General features: G+C 35.6%; 1 protein-coding gene across 1 annotated transcript in view; it reads right to left on the reverse strand.

Annotated features, from left to right (window-relative positions):
- LOC126977278 (zinc transporter ZIP13 homolog) overlaps positions 1-13880 on the reverse strand; it is a 32043-nt gene extending 18163 nt beyond the window's left edge. Inside the window, exons 1-2 of the mRNA XM_050826035.1 lie at positions 13193-13880; positions 220-339 (exon numbers count right to left, since the gene is read on the reverse strand). Coding sequence (XP_050681992.1) covers positions 220-339; positions 13193-13367 — 295 coding nt within the window. The 5' untranslated portion in view covers positions 13368-13880. The remainder of the gene's footprint in view (positions 1-219; positions 340-13192) is intronic.
- Positions 13881-14168: the final 288 nt, after the last annotated feature.

A 14168-nucleotide genomic window follows, 5' to 3' on the forward strand; every position in this document is an offset into this window, starting at 1 on the left:
TAACAGAGTTTTGAAAGTGTCGGGAGTTTCCGCGCTCCAGTTTTACATTATTTGTTTCCTCAGAGCCGGAGCGGCATTGCTCATTGTCCATCAAGTTTGCTCTCAAGCCTGATCCTTTAAAAATAATATAACTGTATATGTAGTAAAAGTTTGGGTCCGATGATAGCACCCTGCGGGACCCTGACAGTGAGCGGTGTCTGTTAGTATGTTAGACAGTACCTTCAGCGCGCAAGCTTTGCAGGTCGTGGTGCCAGGCCTCTGGCAGCAGGTGCAGGAACACGTCTCCCAGCAGGCCACCCACCGCGAAGCTGAGTAACACCCGCAGCGTGCTCGCGCCGGCTGAGACACACACACATAATGTTACTGATGCTATAAAACAGGGGTCGGCAAATAGTATTAGGTGGGGTCCGAACAATGGGAAAATTTTAACGAGGTCCAGAAAAAACAACTGATAGTAATTAAGTACTACCTATTTATTATATGGTCTTAAATAAAACTAAGAATTATAAAACACAAGGCCTGAAATTAATGGGAGAAGCTGCAGCGACGGTCTTGACTCTTGAGCCAGTTTTTTTTATAGCATAATATTAATTTGTACCTGGTATACAATATATTACAATATTTGGAGGTCCCAGATTCGACCTATCGCGGTCCGCCGGTAGTCGACCATTGCTATAGTTCGTTCACCGAGGGAGGGGAGGAAGGATGCCTAATAACGTGTGAGATATACATAGTGCCTGATACTGTCAGCAGGAAATGAGGAAGATAACAATAGAAACCTATATGAGGTCATTTTGACGGGTTTTTAGGCTGTCAAAATATTCAATATCCACTTTAAGAAAACATGCACAAGTTAGGCAATAACCATTATTACGGGGAAGCGTACCAAGAATACTGACAGTATTTCCGCGTTGGATAGCTAGGCTGATCCGTTGACCGAAACAGCTGAAAACGCTTGGGTTTACAGTAGACTTATTGAGGCGACAAGATAGTACTTTGTACATTCTCCGCGCCTCTGGGCTCCAAGGGCCAAGCGTCTCGACACCAAACGGCACAAAGATGTGACTCACTGAGACCGACATATTTGCGACGCTTGCTGTCTTCGGCACTCGATGCAGCAACCCCAGCACTAACTGACGTAACTATATAGTTAGACAATTATTAAATCTATTTTGCCCTAAAACAATATCAGAATTGAGTGACGAATGACGCACCTTTGGCCCAGTTGTCATATCACAACGAAGGGTAATGTTAAATGGTAGAATGCTTCCTGAGTTCATATTACAACGTCACCGCTGGCCCCCAGAACTAATCAGAAGAGGTTCACGGCCTTATTCATGTATTATTGTCAAATATTATTTCTTAGGACAGGATCCTCGAGCTTCCCAACACCCAACTCCTTAATCTATACCGAGACATTCCGGACGGACAGACACACACGTACACTTTTCCATGTCAATACATGTAATATTTATTTATTTATATTTGGGAAACAAACAGTAGTTTAAAATATTTACAAAAATACATAAAAGACTGTACTCACACCAATAAAGTTTCCAATGATATACATATCACGTGAGCAGTCAAACAGAGGAAAAAAAACATACAAAACTTTCGTAGAAAAAAAACACAACAAACCGGTTATTGCTGGCTTAAAGGAAATTATAAATTCAAGTATTCTATAATATATTTTTTGTACTGTGTGATCGAGCAAGTATGTTAATAAATATTATTAAAATTTACATTAAACTTATTACAAGCTCAATATATAAAAGTATTTTGGCATAAAATGCATTTATTTTGTCAAAATTGATTCCTTTAGAATTCTTTTTGATGTTATTTCTAATATCCTAGATAATACTACCGCTTCGGAAACAAATTGCGCTCTGAGAGAGAAGAAGCGGCGCAAGAAACTTTGACCATATTTAGTACGTGTTGGTGAGATATTAAACATTGACTTATTTCTAGTGCCAACCTTTGGACATCTGAAGTAAATATTTCTTAACAAAAATGGAGAGTCTATAATATTGTTAAGAATTTTGTACAAAAATATCATATTTCGCTCTGTTCGACGATTTTCAAGTGAGGGTAGGTAAACTCTAGAGTGATAATTGTTAGATTCAGACGAAATCTATAAAATGTATTCATTAACTTTAAAGTTCCAACACGATCTGTGCGTATTCCATGTTTATTTTCGATCAATTCCTCAAATAATAATGTATCGCATAACAACCCGATCATGAGAATTTGTAGAGAATTTAACGAAGTGTGTGCTGAATTTGATATATTCTTTACAAATGTAGTCATTTTTAAAAATACTCTTTATAAAACTTTCTAGTTTATGTAAAATAATTTAATGTTTAACTAAATTTCGTTATACTGTAATTACTATTGTGTCCACTTATTCATTTTTTATTTTTTTTACTGTATTTGGTGAATGATGTGTACAATTTTAATTGGATCTCAGGAATATAAAAATATGCTGTACTTTTTATTAGATGATAGTTTTATCTTGTTATCTGTTATTGTACCTACCTGTAAATAAATAAATAAATACATTAAGTTACTCTGTACAGTTCGTTAAATATAAGTCTAACCTTGACCTGCTAATACCTACTAATATTATAAATGTGAATGTAAGCTTGATTGTTACGCTTTCACGCCTAAACCACTGAACAAATTTTGATGAAATTAAGTACACAGATAGGATAGAGCTTAAAAATGAAAATATACTACTTTTTATAGAGAAAACATAAGTGGAGGAGTTGAAATAGGGGGTTAAAGTTTGTATTGAAGTTCCAGCATTTTTTAAATTTCGACCTGTTTGGGGAAGAAAGTTCGTATGCAAGCCCAAACGAAGTCACGCTTTTACACCTAGCGCCGAATTCGTTTTTGATTATATTTGGTAAAAAAAATATAACGCTTTGAAGTTACAGGAGAAAGTTAAGAAAAAAATTGTGTTTTCAATGGGCAACTTTATGTGGCGTGCTTCATCATCATAAGCTGTAAGGCGTCCACTGCTGGACAAAGGCCTCTCCCAAAGATTTCCACGACGATCGGTCCTACGCTGCCCCCATCCAACGTATTCGGGCGATCTTGACCAGATCGTCGGTCCATCTTGTGGCGGGCCTACCAACACTGCGTCTTCCGGTACGCGGTTGCCATTTGAGGACTACTACCCCAACGGCCATCTGTCCGTCTTACTATGTGCCCTGCCCACTGCCACTTCAGTTTCGCAATCATTTATGGCTATCAATCATTTATCTATATCTTTGTGGCGTGTTTGCGAGTATCAAGCCTGCAAAATCTTTATGTTACAAGGGATAAAAAAACTAGTATTAAACTAGGATGCTGCTCTCGTCGTCTCGTCTCTAGTCGCTCGTCATACCGCTTTCCTGCGGCTTATATTTGAGCGAAGCGAGGTAAACTAAGTCTGTGTACAAAAAGAAAAAACAAAACAAGATGTGATCAATCCGCAAAATTTTTTAATAAACATAAATAGCGCGTGCTAATTTAGAATAATTTGTAAATCATGTTTGTTTTTAATTATAATAATTGAATCAAGTCGAAATTCAAAAGTCTGTCTATCACAACAACCTATGTTCAATGTTTTTTTTAAATCGGTCCAGAAACAATTTAACACAGAAATCAATTGGAGTCAACCGGTGGGAGCTCCGCTCAGCTTCGATTTGCTCAATAAATAGATCCTGCTGACGTATTGTCAGCATGTGCCGGCAGCACGCCATTTACATTGGCGTGATGCGTCATCACGCCAATGTAAATGAAGTGTCATAACGACGTATGACCGACAGTGATTACTGATTACTTAACGGGCGGTACTCGACACCGATAGTATCAATTGCTTATTAAACAGATTATAATTATTGTCCGACATCATCTTATCATGCACTGATTTACATCGCACCACCACGGCTTGTCTTATCTGTTGTAACACAAGACTGATACCATCGATACGGCAACCAATTCAGTCCCCTTTAATACTGTTCAAATACTTTTGATTGCTCTTATCCATTTCATATTCACTCTTATTTTGACTTTTACTTATAGAAAATTTTTTAGTTGTTCTGCATTCTTTTTTAATATTTTGAAGTGAAACTTCTTTAGGCGAGAGCGCTTTTCTGGATAACTGGACGACAATGCAACGGAAGTCGGTTAAAGCAAGATGGCGTCACTTTTCTATACCATCCGGTTTTTGGTTTCTTCGTCCATTAATAGGACGGGCAAAGGGTTCGAGCCCATACAGCCATATTCGTTAATATTCAATAGCAACCTCATATTAATATGTGGTAATTAATAATCTAATCTTCAGTTTATTATTTTCAACCTGAAAATTTTCTTATGAATAATAGCAATATGACTCTAGGATATTATTCTTGGTAATAATTTTTTTAAATAATATAGTTATACACATTTTTTTATTCTAGGTAGAGAATGAAATGGCAATGAGGTTATATCGTCAGCGTTTCCGAGAAAAAAATAGCAAGAATAATCTAACAATGCTCCTAGCTCTTCAGCAATACGTGAGTTGATAACACGGCTGCAATTAATGTATTTAATTATAAGTAATGCATTTATGTATCTGTTAATTATTCCTAAAGTTAATTATTTTTAAGTTTTATTTCAATCTTCATTAATTCATATCTTAAATCGCGCGTATGGGGGGGGGGGGGGGGCAAACGGGCACACAAATTTTGGTGAGTTTATTTCGCACTGTCTTTAAAAGGTAGAAATTTAAAGAAAAAAATATATTTCTTCTTATATTCTATTTATCACTGGTAACAAATACAGTAATTTCAAAATGTTACATCTCTTATACATATTTGACCCCCAAATATGAATAACAGCTAACATTATTTTTTATTTATTTATCTCTAAGGCGACGTCACCAAACGGCCCAACGGACGACCAGCGCTGGTTTTCAAACCAGCAAATATGCTGAGTTGGGACCACTTCGTGAATAGAAAATAATATTCCTCAATTTTGTTTTATTTTTTAATGTACTATATCGTCATGAATAAAGTTTTTTCTTTCTTTCATCTTTCATTATTCGCTTAGCTCGGACGTTCGCGGTGGTGACGTCATCTCTAAACCGAGCGGTTTCTTAACACAAACAGTAATCTGACACGGACATCACAATAAAATAACATAAATTCCGTGAAGATGGCGGCTGTAAATAAACTAAAACTATTTGCTGAATACTGAGAACTGTTTCGGACCGTGACCGCGACCATGACCTGCAGGTGTCGGGATGACACAACACACAAGTTTATTGAGGACGGCGGCTTCCACCAACCACAGTTCAACAAACGGTGTGTTAATAAGCACAGTTTATTGGAGTGTTCTATGACCACTACATTTTGTTAGTTATGACAATATCGCACGGTAATTTTACAGTAAGAGACGGGACGAGCAGGTCGTTTAGCTGATGGTAATTGAAACCCTGCCCATTGCAATGCAGTTCCGATCAGGACTCTTGTAAAACCCAAAATTTTCTGAGCGACACTACAATAATTGCGCTCGTCACCTTGAGACATACGATTTTAAGTCTCATTTTCCTAGTAATTTCATTACTAGCTACGGCGCCCTTCAGACTGAAACACAAAAATGCTGACACATTCGGAGTCAGGGTTGATGTTTTCATCACAGCTAGAAGACATACCTAATATAAAAACTTAATATTTTACTTATAGTCAAATTTAAATACGTCATTCGGCCGTTCCCAATATACTTTCTACAGATCTACTGTCAGAAATTATCTGTCAATAATCCGAAGCTGTCCCAACATACCCGATAAGTAAGTATATTAGTTCAGTGTGCGTGACAAGCTACGTCTTACACTCGCGATTTGTATGACACTTTGTTAGTGTGCGTGCATTGCTCAAAATAAAGGTTAACTCTAAACTCAATTTTTTTTTGAGGTTTTCACAGCTATATAGACGTATAAATGATCTAAGCTCATTACTTTATACATTCTGTAACAATAATATTCCACATGAGTCCTCCGAACACCAGAATTCAAGGAAACATTAGTGTTTTCTTTAAACAATAATTTGCTGCGGCATTTCCAACACGGCTTTTGATCTGCTGTTGTGGCAGTTTATAAAGTGACAAGGCCATTTTCATTTTGCTTTCGTCAAATTTCATAACTGCGAGCGTTTTTACACACTTTTTATTAGCTTCACTTGTAACCGAATCATTTGGATACGATTTTGACCCACTTTAAACGGCCAGATTTCGTTCAAACTTCGTAGATTCATCGAGGACCGATGACAATTCATTAATTTGATAATATTACTCCATTTTTCAATTTTCAAAATAAGATTTTTGTTAATTTATATAATTGTCAACTAACGCGTAGCGTGTTTTTTTGTTTTTTTTTAACTACTATTTATTAGACGGACGACGGCGTTTGTAAAAAACGGAATCATACAAACGGCTTACGACATATATATATAAATAATATCAGCCACACACATGACAACATCGTTACCAAATAACAATTACTACTAACACCTACTATTACAGGTCACAAAAAAGTAATTACAAACCACATTGTTCGTGTTGGCTTATCGTTATATTTATGTAGTTATTAACATAATATTGATCGTCTTTCAAATTACATATTATTAATTAGTTGACGACTGATATAATAGCCGAATGGTTAGTGACCTTGACTACTAGGCTAGAAGGTCTAGGGTTAGAATCCCGGTAGGTGCAATCATGTATATGATGAATATAGATGTTTGTTTCCGAGACATGGATGTTTATATGTATTTATGTATGTTTAAGTAAGTATATTGTATTAAATACTAGCTGACCCGACATACATTTTTGTATATAATAAATAAAATAATGTTTTTATATGAATTTGTCAATAATATATCATAACATCAAAAATTACTTCGTAAAATATGCACCCTGCTGTCGTAATGAAATTGTTTCACAGCAGAACTGTCAAACCGTGCGTCAATAAATTCTCTCATAGAAAATATGTATGGAAACATCAAAGGAAAAACAAATTTTGTTGTTTTTATTTAATTTAGCAACATTTTCCTATTTATTCACTTTTTAAACCTTTCGCTGGACTTCCACAAATAATTCAAGACCAAAATTAGCCAAATCGGTCCAGCCGTTCTCGAGTTTTAGCGAGACTAACGAACAGCAATTCATTTTTATATATATACTAGTGGACCCAACAGACGTTGTCCTGTACACACGTCAAAAATCGGTCCACCCGTTAGGAGTTCACTAACATACTCATGAGCTGGAGAATTATAATATGTGGACGGAATTGAGAATCTAAACCAATCTCAAATTCACTGAAACAAACAAAAAAATCATCAAAATCGGTCCAGCCTTTTAGGAGGTAGTTTAATTGTGAATCTAAACCATTCTCGAATCCACCTGAAGACACACAACAATCTCAAATTCACTGGAACACACAAAAATATCATCAAAATCGGTCCAGCCGTTTAGGAGATAGTTCAATTGTGAATCTAAACCATTCTCGAATCCACCTGAATACACACAGAAAGTTTCATTAGAATCGGTCCAGCCGTCTAGGAGGAGTTCAGTGACACACACGCACACAAGAATTATATATATAAAGATATCGTTGTCTTGCACCCATAGTACAGGCTATGAGTGTATACAAACTAGTTTGGGGCAAGATATTTTGTGTTGAAGTGAGTCAATATTATTATTATTAATTAGAAGTAGGTACCATACCTATAGCCACACCTCTACTACAGCAGAGCTACAGATAATGCGACTGTTCGCAAGATAACATGACTCTGGCCCGGTATCCACTAAAGCGGAGAGGAGAGGTGATGTAATTTGATAACCAATCAGATATCGTTATTTCCACATCTCCTTTCCACTTAGCTTTGGACGCTCTGAGGATCCTACGCTTCTTAAAAGTAATAGGTCTTGAGAATACAATTTAAATCCCAGCACACGTTTCCTAGTCAGTAACCTCGATTAATCCACACCTAGTTTTTTAGGCATAGGAAGTCGAGGGTAGGCGTGCAAGCGCAAGCAGGGGGCACAATAGATTCTAGGATTTAAGTGGATCTAAATCCCCTACTCAATAAATTTATAATAAATCAATAATTACAATTACTAATCTATCCAAATGATTGCGAAACTGAAGTGGCAGTGGGCAGGGCACATAGCTCGACGGACAGATGATCGTTGGGGCAGCAAGGTCCTCGAATGGCGACCCAGTACCGGAAGGTGTAGTGTTGGTAGGCCCACCACAAGATGGAGCGACTATCTGGTCAAGATAGCCGGAGTAGGTTGGATGAGGGCAGCGCAAGACCGATGGTCATGGCGATCTTTAGGGGAGGCCTTTGTCCAGCTGTGGACGTCTTCCAGCTGAAATGATGATGAAATCGCCTAATCATAATAATAATTATTATAACAGCCGTGCCAAGCTCTACTGGGACCGATCTATCATCACGGACAGAACTATCATTGCTAATAAGCCTGATATTTTGTTGGTAGATCGGTTAGAGCGCCGGGCATTTATTGTTGATAGCACCGTGTGATGTTATCATTGTCATTACAAGGTTATCCTTGTGAAAGCTGAAATAGACAAATTGTCGAAGTACCTAGACTTAGCACACGGGGTTACTGACATGTGGGATATTGATTCAACAATAATTGTCCCAATAGTCGTTTCCGTTAACGGTCTTATAGTAAAGAGCCTCGACCATCATCTCAAGATGCTCTCACTTAATAACTGGATAAAGGGTCAGTTACAGAAAGCAGCTGTTTTGGGAACGGCACGCATCGTGCGGAAGTTCCTCAGTCTGTCGCCCTAACCACCGGCGGAATTGTCGTGAATCAACGCTGGCGGGACTCTTATTTTTTATATTTATATTTGTAATATTGTCTTTTATAAATATGTTATGTACATAAATGTAGAAAATAAGATGAAATTGTAATAAAGAGAAGAATATATATAATAATTATCTCTACCCTCCATAGTTACAATGTAACACCAGAAGAGCACGCGGCACGTCACATGTCGTAAGAACACAGATAACAGTTCCTCAGTCCTCTGTTAGTGATCTGATTAGTGATAGCACGCCAGCTGATCACGTGGAGGTTGTCTGTCGACACTCGAGACGGATCTGTTAGAGGTCGTTCGCTTCTGGTTTGTCAATATCTCAGAGAAATCTGGCTTAAGAAACAATTGTTATTTTCATTGTTACAATAATGATAATATTGACAAACTCTTACACAAATTATCTTGCCCCAAACTAGGTATAGCCTGTAGTATGGGTGCAAGACAATGTCAAATTTAATAAAATATAGTTAAACATACATAAATACAAATAAACATCCATTACTCGGAAACATTAATAATAAAACTACGTTTAAAAACCGACTGCAAAAACTGAAAAGTATCAAATAACTAAAAATTTAATTTAATACAACTCTTACCTTTACCTTTAATATTAATAAAATACTATTATTTATATGTGCTACCTATTGATAGGTTTTAAGTCATGTTTGTCAGGTTTGCATAAGAGGTGTATTAAATTAAATTTTTAGTTATTTAATACTTTTCAGTTTTTGAAGTCGGTCTTTTTAAACGTAGTATTATTTTTATATTTTACGTTTTAGTGCCACTTAATAATGATATATAATCAACCTGAATGAAAACTCCAAACAAAAAGCCGTACACAGAAAACGATTATATCATCCAGGTAGACGAAAATTTTCATATAAATGTTCATAAAATTAAAACTACTGGGCCAAACTATGAAATTTTTTTATGGGACCAAATGGCATCTATTTCGCATCAAACAAAATAAGAATTACGTAAATCGGATCATGAATCTCAGAGTAATCGGTGTACATACATAAAAAAAAATACCGATCGAATTGATAACCTCGTCTTTTTTGAAGTCGGTTAAAAATGATTGCACCTACCGGGATCCGAACCCAGGACCTCTAGTTCAGTAGGCAGTATCACTAACCACTGGGCTATAGGGGTCGTCTATGCAACACTACAAATAACAAATTGTTTATTATTTATTCTTATACCCATTTATAAATAGATTCCAGTTGATTTTAGGGAAGTGAATGACCCGCCCCACGTCGCCGCCACAAGCAGAGGCATTTAACCGAGTATGACGATGTCTGTCACGAGAAATATACCGAATAACAAAATTTGTATTGTGCCGTTTCTTCTTTGTTTCGATCTTTGAACAGGACGCGATTTTTTCCCATTACATAAATTTCGAAACACATTTGTTTTGGACATTTTCTGGGATCATGTTGTAAAAGCATATACCCTACAAAAAACTTACTAACTCGACTTAGTAAGTTGTGTAACCATACCAAAGCTACTATATAATGGATTAAAGGTCACAGGAACTCATGCGGAAATGATGTGGCAGATGAGTTAGAAGAGGCTCAAATATTACTGCCAAAGGGCCAGAACCCATCACACCTCTACCTTCTGGTTGGCTCAAAAGCCAAATTCGGAAACACATTAATCTATGGTTAACACTAGAGGACTGTAGACAAACACGGGAGACACTCCCCAATATAAATCACCTTATTAAGCTCAATAGAATTCTGCATTGTCCATGTGTAACAACTTAGTGGGCTCAACATCTTGGTACCCCAAACACACTCCCAGAAGTCTTTAGGAAGGAGAGGAGGTTGCTAAGGTTTCTGGAGGAATTTGGGTGGCAGGAATAATAAATATATTCCCATATACGCAAAATAGGCACACAGTCATAAGTTGCGGAAATAAGCCGGATTATATCAAACCATACCATTGTAATCAATGAGCAAAGGTATGATAATGGTTCATTGCCCTATCAGATTCTAAAATTGTAGCAGTGACAATTCATAATAAACAAGGAAGACATAAAGAAAGAGTTATAAAATATTATCACTTGTCAAGCGAACCACTGACCTCACAAGTTTATCAATTCATGTTTCATGGGGACTTCCTTTCTACGGAGTGTGTAAACAAAACAAACAATGCTGTTTTGTTTCATTATCTTGGGAATCACTTAAATTGCTAAATGAGAAACTCAATTTGTAATGATAACTAATTGTGAAATGTTGATATTTTGTTCACAGAGTTTCATTTTGTGTATGTACACCTTTTTTTATTATGACAATAAGGGATAAGACGAGCAGTATGTTCAGCTGATGGCCATTGATACACCCTGCCCATTACTGCCGCTCAGGATTGTTGAAATATCCAAAAATTCTGAATAGCACTACAATTGTCTCCTTGAGACAGATGTTAAGTCTCATTTGCCCAGAAATTTCACCTTTCAGTTATTACATTACTAAGGTACTCCCCACTGACAATGTCATTAGTATGGATGTTTACTAAGTATCTGTATACACAAGGTAAATGTATGTACACTTTTATAATAGAGTCCCAGCCACTGTTCAGGGATTATCTATAAATAAACTCAAATGTTTTATTTAAAAAGTGGCTTTGTTGTGAATCCTACTACTCCACAGCTGAATATCTTAGGGATTAGATCATGATTATTTTATTTTATAGCAATAACAATGGCAGTACAATATTGTGTATTTTAATTAAAAAAAAAAAATGCTGGGAGTGTCTTGCTCCGCTTCTTCTCTCTCAGAGCACCATTTGTTTTAGAAGTGGTATTAGTATTAGAAATGACATCAAAAAGTATTGCAAAGGATTTAATTTTGAGAAATTAAATGTCTATTATGCCTTTTTATTGCAGAACAATTATTAATGAAGTAATAGTAGGTACTTCTCATACACAGTAGTTTATTGTCATTATATTGCAAATATTATATTGAAGTGTGAAACCAAGACTTACACCCAAAAATAATGTTATTATTGTATATATTGTACATTTTAATTACATTATTATTCTAATATCATTTTTAGAGATGTGCTATTTATGTCTTTGGCAGACTACCTAATTAGTAGGTTGTAAAGATGGCAACTAGTCTGCCAAGCCTAATAGATATGTTTTTTTAACAAGGATAATTTATTTTTTGGAACTCTTTACCAATGAAAATTTTGCATTACATTTCCAAATGTATACACTGATTATATTAAAATATTAATAAACAATAAAGGTTTTTATTTATTGTAATTCCCTCTAGATAAATTTTATTGACAAGTACATACAAGGTTAGAAGCCAGATAGTCGGCATTTTTTGCCAAATAATAGCCAACTATGATAGTTGCCCACTGGCTTTACTGACAAGTCGGCACATCTCTGATTATTTTATTTAGTCTTAGTTCTTGATATGGCATTAGTAACCTCAGTGAGAGGAAGACTTCCACTCACATTATTTCATTTAGGATCCTTCCTTCAAGCCACTTCACTAATCAAATAATAGCCAACTATGATAGTTGCCCACTAGTTGGCTTTACCGACTAGTTAGCACAACTCTGATTATTTTATTTAGTCTTAGTTCTTAATATGGCATTAGTACCCTCAGTGAGAGTAAGACTTCCACTCACATTATTTCATTTAGGATCCTTCCTTCAAGCCACTTCACTTGTTCCACTGTCACATAATGTAAATGTGGTTTTTAAAATTTAATATTGCATGCTTTTGTAAATACCTGATTGAATTGAATATAATATTCATTCCATATAACTTAAAGATATATATAGGTACATAATTACCTTAATGTTGCTTATTAAATTAAAATAAAAACATCCACTAAGTGATAGTAACATTATACTTATAGTGATATTTTTTATTAAAATAATTAATCATATTAAGATGAACCAATAATTAACACTATTTCAATATTAAAATTATATGACATGACTGCATATACTTCATATAAATGCTGAGTAAACATTTAAATGCACTAATCATTGTATTTATCATTAACTTTAATGAACACTCACTGTTATTAAATAGGCAAACACCATGTAAAGTTACTCCAAGTTTTAAGTTACATCTCCCTGTCATGTAATTCTGTAGTGAGATAAAAAGTTTTAAATTAGGAATAACTGTACTTTGCGTTTAAGGCAGTAATAATAGTTTTAGAACCAAAAATGGTAGTTCATAAAGGGATTAAAGATTAATAATTACTTAATATATCAAAAAATAATTAAATTATTTTAAAAATAGCATTGGACAGGATGAGTGAACAATGAGATTGGGTGAATAATATTATTTACCTCCGTCCTTGAATGACGCTGTATCATCAATTGGGATGATGAAGAGTGGCAGAATTCCACTCAATCCAACTAGCATCGATGCCAATGCGGCAAAAAGCCAAGGATGTTCATCTAACTCATCCACGATTGTATATAAATATTCGGGAATAATTCCCGCCACAGTTGCTGATTCCATTTTCGATAATAATTGTTTATAATTAAATCACTAATAATAATAATTGTTTAGTTCAAACAAATAATGCCACAGCTATTATAAACCCGTCATGTTTCGAATTGGCTGCCTGTTATGACTTGCCATTTATTTTTGTCGAAGCGATGAATTATATTCTACCAAATAATTTGTCGATAAACATTCAACACTCACAACACATTACACAAGAAACGTCCAACCGTAATGTAACTTAGATATATACTGAAGTGATAAGTGTGCCGCGAGCGTCCAACTTAAAACTTAAAAAAAAACTATACTGCAAAGAATATCTGCCTACTGCAAAGTGCAAGACACAAGTGGAATAAAATAAACGCCTCGACTAGGTTATGACTTATGGTGCGATTGAGCTCGTTGGAGTAAATATTACATCTAGTAACTAATAACTTTAAAGCTATTTAATAGTTTGTAAATAAATTATTTAAAAATTGCGATTGAGATTTGAGCTATCAATATCAACTAATATATAAAAGTTAAAACTGGGTAGGTAGGTAATTTCAGAATATTGTTCACCGTAATAACCTAAACGTATGGTCGGATTTGGTCCGGCCCGCGGCCGAACAAACAGTATTGAGTGTACAGCGGCGGACCAATTGATGCAAACAATGCATGCCTACGACCGTTCGATGTTCCGACCATACCAAATCCGACCATGTGCTTAGGTTATAAGACGTCCCCCTGCTATCATGTTGGCACAATTGTTAGTCAACTTGTTGTTGTCAGTTGGTCAAATTGTCATAGTTTGAACCACAGACTACAAAGTTATAG

The sequence above is a fragment of the Leptidea sinapis genome, chromosome 44 (genome assembly GCF_905404315.1).
Source record: "Leptidea sinapis chromosome 44, ilLepSina1.1, whole genome shotgun sequence".
NCBI classification, from domain to species: Eukaryota; Metazoa; Arthropoda; class Insecta; order Lepidoptera; family Pieridae; genus Leptidea; species Leptidea sinapis.